Source organism: Azolla caroliniana, unplaced genomic scaffold (genome assembly GCF_043228905.1).
Source record: "Azolla caroliniana isolate FFs.n. ecotype wild unplaced genomic scaffold, voAzoCaro1.0.p SCAF_8, whole genome shotgun sequence".
Lineage (NCBI taxonomy): Eukaryota > Viridiplantae > Streptophyta > Polypodiopsida > Salviniales > Salviniaceae > Azolla > Azolla caroliniana.
Genome location: NW_028230443.1, coordinates 17250024 through 17260323, shown reverse-complemented (window position 1 = coordinate 17260323; position 10300 = coordinate 17250024). Strand labels below are relative to the sequence as shown.

General features: G+C 38.7%; 2 protein-coding genes across 2 annotated transcripts; both read right to left on the bottom strand.

Moving 5' to 3' along the window:
* Positions 1-3320: 3320 nt before the first annotated feature.
* Positions 3321-6153, bottom strand: LOC147861134 (uncharacterized). The gene is made up of 3 exons (XM_087323347.1): positions 5841-6153; positions 5670-5749; positions 3321-3596 (listed from the first exon to the last, which is right to left on the bottom strand). The coding sequence occupies exons 1-3, from the start codon at positions 6055-6057 to the stop codon at positions 3321-3323; spliced, it is 573 nt and encodes a 190-aa protein (XP_087179473.1). The 5' UTR covers positions 6058-6153.
* A 3196-nt stretch (positions 6154-9349) lies between these two features.
* Positions 9350-10091, bottom strand: LOC147861133 (germin-like protein subfamily 1 member 11). The gene has a single exon (XM_087323155.1). It carries the CDS (start codon positions 10074-10076, stop codon positions 9369-9371), a length of 708 nt encoding a protein of 235 aa, XP_087179281.1. The 5' UTR covers positions 10077-10091; the 3' UTR covers positions 9350-9368.
* Positions 10092-10300: the final 209 nt, after the last annotated feature.

Genomic DNA, 10300 nt, shown 5'->3' with positions numbered 1-10300 from the left:
CGGCCAATATTGTAATGATATATAAGTGTGAGATAGAAATCCAATGAGTTTATTATATCTAATTTCTCATAGTAGATGTATGCTAGTGTGATTTTCATCTTTGCAGTTTCATTACCTACCCTTGTCTCTTTGAATAAACTAATCCATCTCTCTATGTTTGTAATGTTTACCTCGATGATTAACAAAGTACAAATGGAGATGATTGTCTTTTTCGTTATTAGAATATGAAATAAAATGTGCATACTCATTTCTTATTTTTGGCCACTTTCTACTACTAGATTATGCCTTGTACTGGTAACACTTATGTTGCTAGGGTACTTACACAATTAGAGACGGTATAATCAACATGGTTGGGAATCCTATTGTCAATTATAGGTTTCCTAAGCAGGGGATTCCAAATTTTGGTTCATGGCATTCTTAGCCAGATACACAACACTCTAGCTATCACATCCTAACACAGGAGTACTAACAGACATGCCAAGGTCTTCAGCAAGTCTATTGAGCCATATAGCTTCCTTTGAAGCTTCTATAGTTGAAATATATTCAGCTTCAGTAGTACTCAGTGCTACAATCTTTTGTAATTTGGAACACCAAGACATTGCTCCACCAGCAACTGTAAATATATACCCATTGGTAGACTTACATGTATCCAAGTCACCTACCATGTCTACATCACAATATCCCTGCAAACTTAATGTGCCCTTCCCATAGCATAAACATTTTCTCTGTGTACCTTCAAGATACTTGAAAACACACTTGACAGCCTCCCAATGTGCTTTGTTGGGATTAGACATATAGCGACTGACAACTCCCACTGCATAAGCAATATCTTGACGAGTAGCTTCCATAACATACATTAGAGAACCACATGTTGATGCATAAGGAATTCCCTTCATAGCATTGACTTCCATCTCATCCTATGGACAATCAACCTTGCTAAGTTTAAGATATGACGGCAAAGGAACTCCAAGGGACTTTGCTTCTGCCATATTAAATCTATTAAGCATTTTTTCAATGTACTTTTCTTGTGACAAAAACAATAATTTGTCCTTTCAGTTTCTACTGATTCTCATGCCCAAAATATGCTCTACATTTCCCAAATCTTTCACAAATAAGACCAATTTTAGTTGATCTTTTGGAGCATCAAGACTAGTCTTTCTTTCCCTAGCTAACAACGTATCATCCACATATAGAACAAGTATGATGGGACTGCCATCGATATCTTTTTTCGTGTATAAACAATGATATGTATAGCTACGATCAAAGCCTTGAGAAAGCATAAAAGTAGCAAACTTCTTATACCACTATCAGGGTACTTGTTTTAGGCCATACAAGCTACGTTTTAGTTTGCATACCAAATGCTCCTTGTTAGGGACTACAAAACCCTGAGACATGTAGATCTCTTCACCAATATCACCATGCAAAAAAACGGTCTTTACATCCATTTGGTACAACTCCAAATTAAGCATTGCAATGAGAGCAAATAGCACACGAAGTGTGGTCATCTTCACAACAGGAAAGAAGACCTCTTGGAAGTTGATACCCCTTCCTTCTATGCATAACCCTTGGCAAGTAATCTTGCCTTGTATTTTGGTTTCCCTTCAATTTTCTTTACCTTATAAACCCACTTATTTGGAAGAGCTTTCCTTCCTTCGAGTAAGGACACAAGATCCCAAGTATCATTTGCATACAAAGATTTTATTTCTTCTTGCATTACAAGCTCCCACTTACTGTTAAGTTCCCATTACATTGCCTCCTTATAAGTAATAGGTTCACCCTCATCTAACAACATGACATAATGCACAGAGGGGTCATATTTATAATACCTGTCTCCTTAAACAATTAGACCTACGTTGCCCCAAAGTAGGAGGAGGGAAAGAAAATTGAGGGGGAAATGAGGGATGAGTGGCCTCGAGGGGCTTAGTATACAAAGGAAGGGTGGAGAGCAAAGGGGGAAGATGAAAATGGGGAAGGTTGACGCTTTTGTAGTCAACTGTGCGCCCCAAGTCAAGAACACCTTTGTTGCATGCCTATGCATTCATCCCGTCGTGCTGATGTTGGTTGTGTTGGTCGACAGGTTCATGCTAACTTCATAATTATTTATGTTGCAGATGAATTGAAGGTTAGTTTTCATTTTAGGAATTGTTTTAGAGTTAGGGTCAAGGTTAGGGTTTGTTCTCAAATTAGGGTTAGGGTTTGTTCTCAAGTTAGGGTTATTGTGATGAGTTGTATACTGAAATTTGTCATATTGTACTTTCTCAAAACTATTTACTACCTTTTCAATATCATCTTCAATATCATCATCTAACTCCATATCTACGTCAATCTCTCTAATATGGTGCTTACTTGTGCGCTGAGTGTTGTCGTTTTTTTATTGTGCTTTATCTCTTCTTTGTATAGCAGCAACCCTAAAGGCTTCCCTATAAGTGAATGAGAGAGCTATAGTATTGCATTCTTTTAAAATATTAGTTGCTAACACTTCTTGCAAATCTCAAGTTGTTTGCTAAACGAGTTTGGGCTTGAATCGGGTTCCACTACTTGGCCAAAACAAACAAGAGCTTTTAGGAGATTAGCAAGCTTGAGTATATCCGCTCGCATGGTTATAGGAAAGTCATCTACTGTTGTTGTATAGTAATGCGCAAGGCTGTCAACATGCTTAACATATGTTATAGTGAGATCTTTACTATATTTTGTTGTGATGAAAGTAAACTCTAGGTGTAGGCTTTTATTAATATCTTCGTGTTCGATAATTAGTCTAGGGGGTTGGATTCTCAAGCTATGAGGGGCTATATTATGTGAATTTAGGTTTGACATACGAGTGTATGTTCTTTTTGCTTTTCGTGCTTTTCGATTGAGGTTTTTAAACTCTGCAATTATCCTACACTTGTAATCTTCAAAGTGTTGGGAAATTAGCGGGGATTCATTGGAGATTACTTGGGTACTAGTAGTTTTTGGAGGGGTCAAAGTATTTGAAAACTATTGGAGCTCATGGTTTTTTGGTTGGACGTTTGTTGGCACTTCTAGGTTTCATAGTAGGTGTAGTCGAAGTAGCCACCACAAAAGTCATCATTTGTTGCGGAGGGAACTCGACATTGAACTCGATGTGAGTCGAAGTATCACTATTATGGGTTCCAAATCCGATGATAATCCCTCCATAGAAAATATGATCTAGCTTTTATTGTTAACTGTTGGGTTGTAGCAAAGAGTGCGATCCACTTTGCGATAGGGTAGTTAATGTAATAGGAAGAAAATAGATTATGAGTGCAAAGGTGAGAGACAGGGAGGGAGGGAGATGGCCCCACATAGTTCCAAGACAGGAATCATCGCCATGAAGAAAACAATAGCCTCATCAGGCCACCCAGTTTGACGTAAATCAAAGCAATTTTAAGACCAAGATCAAAAGCTTTAATGGTAGCCTTTGAAGGTTGGGCACATCCACAAAATAGACTAGTTGAAATAGAGAGAATTCCCAGGGATATTATGATGCTTTTTAGCGATGAATGTATGAGCTTTACACTATTGGAATCTTTAGAATCTGAAAAACAATTTTCTACGGGTGATTGCCTTGTGTTCTTATTACATTTTCCCAGCATCACCTATGACGAACACATGGTACACAAAATTACATAAACTGTAATTGACCTTCATTGGTGAAAAATCAGAGTCTAACTTTGTAAAAATACAATTTTGACATGCCATCCGTTTGTGTTTAAATACTAAAATATTACCATGACTATTGCTGAGACCACCTTCATGAGTTTTGACAATCTCGCAGTCACACGATCAATGCAACTACAGCACAAAGGAAATATTCAATTAGTTATGAGAGAAACATGATGTTTTGTACAATAACAGTCTTCTGAAAAGTGGCAATCATGTAGAACCATACAGCTAGAGACAACGTGTATACAAAAATGCAACCTAGACGGTGGTCAATGATCTTGTTGTTGGGTAGATAGTCATTTATTTTTTCTTCCTCTTCTTTCTACCATTATCATAGGTCAATGTCTTGGGTCCCTTGGAGCTAATTGTGTTTATTTCATAGTTCATTTTTGAACTGTGACTCTTAAGACATCATTATCATCTATGTCTCTGCATCTTCGCACAAAAAAGACATTTGTCTTTGTACCATACCCTATGTCCTCATCAATGTTTCGACATCTTTGCTCTTGGAAAGTTGTTTGTCTTTGTGCCATAGTTCATTTTGATATATTAAAGACTCTAATACATCATCACATCAGTGTCCGAACAATCTTGCATTAGGAATGACACTTGTCTTTGGTCCATAGTCAATTTTTAAATTCTTTTGGCTATGATAAATCATTATCATCAATATTCCAGCACCAATGCACTTCCAAAGGCATTTGTCTTTGTGCCACACTTCATTTCGATGTTTTGTAGACTCTAATACCTTCACACTCTTGTACTTGGAAAGATCCTATCTTTATGCCATTATATATATTGATATTATAGTCTAATACATCACTATCATCAGCTCTCACCCCCCAACAATGTCAATGCCACTAGGGTACCAAGAAAATTGGCAAATTTCTACAAGAAAAATCAGAAGTCTCCCTTGAGTAATAAGAATAAATAATGCATTCATTTGCAAACACAGGGGGTATTTTTTTATATCTAGGATAACTGTATAAGAATTTATGTAGTCATACTAACAAAAAGACTCTAGTGTGACAAAGAAGACCGGTGGAAGAAAAACAAATTTTATCAATTGTGAACTAAGAATCACAAAACTGTTAGCCATTCAGCTACCGAAGGATAAAAGTCGGCATACGAGTCGGAGTCAGAGTCAGATGTGTATGAAAAGATAGGATTTGAATTGTAATTTTTGCCAAGCATAAAAAACATAATAATTTAAAAAATAAGAAGGTTTTGTATAATTGTAGGTTCATGCCGAACAAGCAAGTGTATAATCTTGGAAAAGACTCTTGGATCGCCTATGAAAAGGGGCTGAGAGCATTGTATTATCATTAGTAGTAATATACTTTTGGTAGTTATAGTATTTGCTGTGTCGACTGTTCTGTTCTGTTTTATTCTGTTGTCTATCATGTCGAATGTTAGAATTCAGTTCTGCTATACATAATTGTATAGCAGAACTGAATATGTTCTAATTCTATTAATTACATTACGTGCAACTATTATTTACATAAGTTCGGAGTAACTGCTAGTATCAACAAATACCATATCTCCGACCACAACTTTCTTGATAGAAAGATCTCGGAGTAAGACGTTCGACCTATTGTGCTTGTTGATTGTCGGCAAGACAACAAGAACCAGCATTTTCCTAACTCTGGTATCACTACACTCTGCATTTCAGAAGATTATTTTAGAAACCATTTAAGATTTTATGCAACCAGACATGGACAAAAAAGCCAACGAATCAAGCAAATTTCTAGAACCAAAATAGTAGCCTTTGTTTTGATTCATTAATCAATCAACAACGCATTGTACAACAAGGAAATACGCAATGTTCTACAAGAAAAACTAATTTCTTTTGAGCAACAAGAACTCATAGACTATCATCTGCAAGATTTTGCATTATAAGCATTCATGTTTACGTCGTTTTTTTAAGAGCTCATTCGGGATTTACTCAACCATACATACAAAAATAATCGAAAACAATCTCAAGAACGAAGTAAAATTAAACTCACGCCATATATTTGAGAGTCCAAAAAAGGATTCGCGCTTACAGAACTCTGACAGTACTCAGATTCGTGGAGAAGGTTCGCACCTGTAAAGGAGAAGAAAACCAGACAATAAGAGCTCTGAAAAAGACGAAGGAGTTTTAGAAGAGATAAAACAAAGAGATTATCCAAAAGAACCTTTCGTGTTTCCTTCCTGAGAATCGATCGGTTGGAATGCATAAACAGACAAAGAAGGAGTCGAAGGACGGAAAGAGGCAGAAGGCAGGGAAAAAATGCAGGTCCGATGCTTTGCGAAAGAGTGGGAGCGAAGAAGACGAAGAGGCGGAGCAGATATGGAGAAGCTGTCTGAGCGAGCGTGCTGGAGGAGGATCGGACTGGAAGAGGCGACAACCATGGCTACTGCGGCTGCAGCTGCCTGATGCCTTCCTGTGCAGGTATGGAAGAGTGGACATAGATAGTGTTGTCCAAGGAAATCGGTCAAATCATTTGTCCACCAGGAACCAATCCTTAGGACCGGTTTAGGGTTTAGGGTTTAGGGTTCCTATACCATAACTTATGTATGTATAAAAAGTTTAACTAGAATCCTATTTTGAGGATCTCCCACATGGATGGATGTGGTCGAAAGAACCTTGACAATGATCCACCTCCCAATCTAACTAAGTCGATTCTCCCCTCCAAATTATCCTCCATCCATTGATTTTAGTTGTGTTATTATGTATACGTAGGAATATGAAATTATATTGATGACTATTTTGAGTGTGAAGTGTAGGTGCAATGTATACATGTTGTTTGAGCATAGTAAATTATTCTTGCAAGTGGTCAATGCAAGGATTCATTGGTTTAGTAGACACTTTAACAGTTAAAAAGATCAATAAATGGCGTAGTCGATTGCAAATAATTACAAATAGATTTTCATTGGAACTTAACAAAATTAAGTCCCAAATAATTGGTCCCAATCTTAATTTATTTGGTCGATAATTAACTGTTTCAAATCTTTTTAAAAAATCACAAAATTGATGCTTTGGCAAAGAAATGTTTGTTTCACAATGTTTGCATGACCCAAACACAAGTGTAACATTCAATCAAAGTATGATTCTAAGAAAATGACAAAGTTGATCTTGAAAAATGCCATTCATTTCTAGTTGAAAAGTGGTTGGACCATTAGGCAAACTAAATGGCATGGTGAAAAAGTTAGAATAGTCATAGCACATATGAAATGCGGTTGTAGGAATATCCTCCTCAACAATTCTTGTTTGATGGTAGCCTGTTCAAACGTCAATTTTGGTAAAATATCAAGCATTGTGCATACGATCAATCAAATTGTAAGCACGTAACAATGGATACAAATTTCTTAATAGTTACTTTATTCTCCATGTTCCAACTTCTCCATTGACTGAGATAATCGGTGCATCTACCCCCAAGGAGCTTTATTATAACGAATGTGACACATCCTTGAGTAATCTTTAAGTTGTGTTGCAATCTCATTACCTTCAAGTGGACCAAGTTGACAAGGTCAAATTCTCACAACAACACATGGTATGAGATTTATTTTATGCTCAACATTATGTTTAAGTGGTAATCCAAGTAGTGGTCACTGGTTCCTTAAGGAAAAGATATTTGTCTATTTATGATTAAATGGAGTAATCTGTGTGAACATGAAAAGGTAATTGATTCACATCAACATTAAAAATGGTAATATTAAATTGTTGGAACAATCACACAACAATAAAATAGAAAATATGAATTCTCAATTAAAAGATGACAACAATAAAATAGAAAATATGCATACTCCATTAAAAGATGTGGAAAAGCCATATGAGATTTCGAAGAAATCTTTGTACATTGAATAAAGTGTGTAACACTATTTAGTGCAAAAGTTGCCAAATGGCTAATCCAATAAATGGATTAAGAGTAGTTTTTATTATAAAGGCATGGATATTAATATAGTTTTACATCAATGGATCTCACAGTCATCACATGAAAATCAAGATTTTCTACAAAGTAATCTGGATACAAATTAGCAATTGATAAGGTACAACATTGATCAATTACATTCCTCCATCTCCCAAGTGATATCTATAAATGTTATCATCTATATCCATTGACAACAACATAACAATGGGCATAGGGATTTAGAAACACATCGTTATGTCTGTTGATAGCCTTGCCACTTCTTTAGCTCGCTAAATAACATGCAGATAAAACTTGCAACCAAATCTAAGAAATGTAACTCCAAGTATAGAAATTTTAGAAAATAATGAGAATTATCTTCCACTTGAATAGTGGAAAAGAGGCAACTACTTATTACTAGCACATATCACTTTAGAGCTAACCCCAAAGGCAAATCTCCCAATCACTATGACAACCTTTGCTACTAGTGGTAATTTAGAGTGCCAACTACGTTTCACGATCCGCCACCATCCATAATTAGAGTTACGTACCTTCCATCCTCCCCCCCACCCCCTCTACGGAAATAATAATGTATTACTTATGAAAGTCAAATTACAACCTATGGAATATGATGTCCTATTGGCTCACCAAAAAATCAATCAAGGTTCCCATGACATTCTTCATCTCTAGATACATCATCATTATGAACCTATTTAGTCCCATGTGATAAAGACCAATGCAAATGATGGACATGATGCCATGCCAACCTACAAGTCCCTAATTCCTCTTTGTGACAACCTCCATGTAGTTTCCAACAAGGAAAACCATCGTAACAATATGGCTTTTAATCGTCAAATGTGTCTTTAAACTCCGTATTAAGCATAAAAAACAAAGGCGTTCCAATCTACTAATAGAAACGGAGCATAAGAGGAACACTCAATTATATGGAAGAGAAATCGACCTTAGATATTGAAAGGGTATCTTGAAATGTAGGGAAGGCATTCTGAATTGTAATATTGAAATGAGGGTTTCCACATTCTGCATATAAAAGCCCACACTATAGAGTTAAATTTCTAGATGGCCCTTGCCATTATACTATCGATCAATCAATATAGACAATGTTCGTCTCAAATATGCAAAAAAACATGTATGTCTCTCTCTCTCTCTCTCTCTCTCTCTCTCTCTCTCTCTCTCTTTTTATTGATTGCTTAAAAGTATGTGATGTGTGCACGTCATAACCTAGCCTAGTGTCGCATAGTTTCCATGCATGTATTCTATTGGAACATGCACCTACCAACCTTTGTAGGTACTATGTTCCATATAAAATTACATTGGTATCAAACCTTTCATGTGCTTACCTCCACAAATGCGTAACTTCGTTTCTCGATACATAAACCCTCCTAGGGGTTATGTTTCACAACAAGGAAACCGAAAGGACTTAAAACAACGAGCCGCACATGTATACATGTGGTAATGATTTCTTTGCATGCGAATGGCACTCAAGTCGTGACACAAAGAGTTAGGGCATGTGCGCACACACACGCACACATGAGCAACACACAGTATAGATAGATAGCATTTACTAGACGAAGATTTACCAACTTATTGGGGGGAGTGAGGAATGCAACCCCAAATGCAAAGTATTATTGATTGAACATGGTGGTAGGGCAGGCACGCAGTTAATTAATTACGAGACAGACAGACGTAGGCGCGGATAGATATGTAGATGATAGGTATAACGGTAGTGAGATTCAAGGGAGGGTTGCTCTGCTTGCTGCAGGGTGACCGTCTTCAGATTCATGATGGGGGGGTTATTCAAGTTAGGGTGGCCTTGACGCTGGCGGTGAGGGAATCCACTTCGGACTGGTGAATGCCGAAGGTATTCTGGAGCACGATCCCTGGCAGGGGTGGGTTGGCGGCGAAGAGGGCCACCGCGAGCTGAGAGACGCCTGGGTTCTGGCTGTTGAGGGCGGCGATGGCCAGCGCGGGGTTCTTCTTGTCCAGGTTGATCTGGAAGTGGGCGAGGCCGCGGGGGAAGACGAAGAGATCGCCGGGATAGAGCGTGGCCTGGAAGAGCGTGTTGTTGGGGGCGGTGGAGACGAAGCCGACGGTGAGCGTGCCCTGCACCAGGAAGAGGACCTCGGTGGCGCGCGGGTGGACGTGGGGAGGGTTGAGTCCGCCGTTGGCCGGGAAGTCGATGCGAGCGATGGACAGGCCCTGCGTGTTGAGCCCAGGGAAGTTGTTGACGGAAGCCAGAGTGACGACGGCTCGTGGGAAGTTGTTGGTAGGCGGGGCGGCTGCGCCGGCAGTCCGGAGCAGCGTGGACGTGAAGTCTTGGGCGGTGACGGCGGCGGCCGGCTTGCAGGTGCGGCCGTTGATGGTGACGGCGTCGACGGCGGCGGCCACGCAGAAGTCTTGTAAGGGGTCCTCGTCGGCGGCGGACGCCAGCTGGGCTGGGGATGTGAGGCACAAAAAGGCCAGGAGGAAGCTGAGCGAAAGAATGGTGGGGAGGGATGATGCCATTGGATGGGATGGGATGGGATGGGTACTAATCAAATTTCAAAGTATGTATGTATGTATATGGTGTATGCTAGAAGGTTTGGAAATGTTTTAGCCCGCTAAGTGGATGGTATGTATATATAAAATATGTATGTATGGATATGTATAACCTATAGGAGGAGGTTGTTGGAAGAGTCGGTTTTGATGATGATAGGGATTCTGAAACTCTACTCCTATATATATTGTAT

Excerpts from the sequence above, each read along its gene's own strand:
- LOC147861134 (XM_087323347.1), bottom strand. The coding sequence starts at position 6,057 with ATGGTTGTCGCCTCTTCCAGTCCGATCCTCCTCCAGCACGCTCGCTCA. Across the intron at positions 5,750-5,840 it reads TCAGGAAGGAAACACGAAAG|GTGCGAACCTTCTCCACGAA; the intron begins GTTCTTTTGGAT and ends TCTCCTTTACAG. Across the intron at positions 3,597-5,669 it reads TGGACTCTCAAATATATGGC|GTGATGCTGGGAAAATGTAA; the intron begins GTGAGTTTAATT and ends TGTTCGTCATAG.
- LOC147861133 (XM_087323155.1), bottom strand. The coding sequence starts at position 10,076 with ATGGCATCATCCCTCCCCACCATTCTTTCGCTCAGCTTCCTCCTGGCC.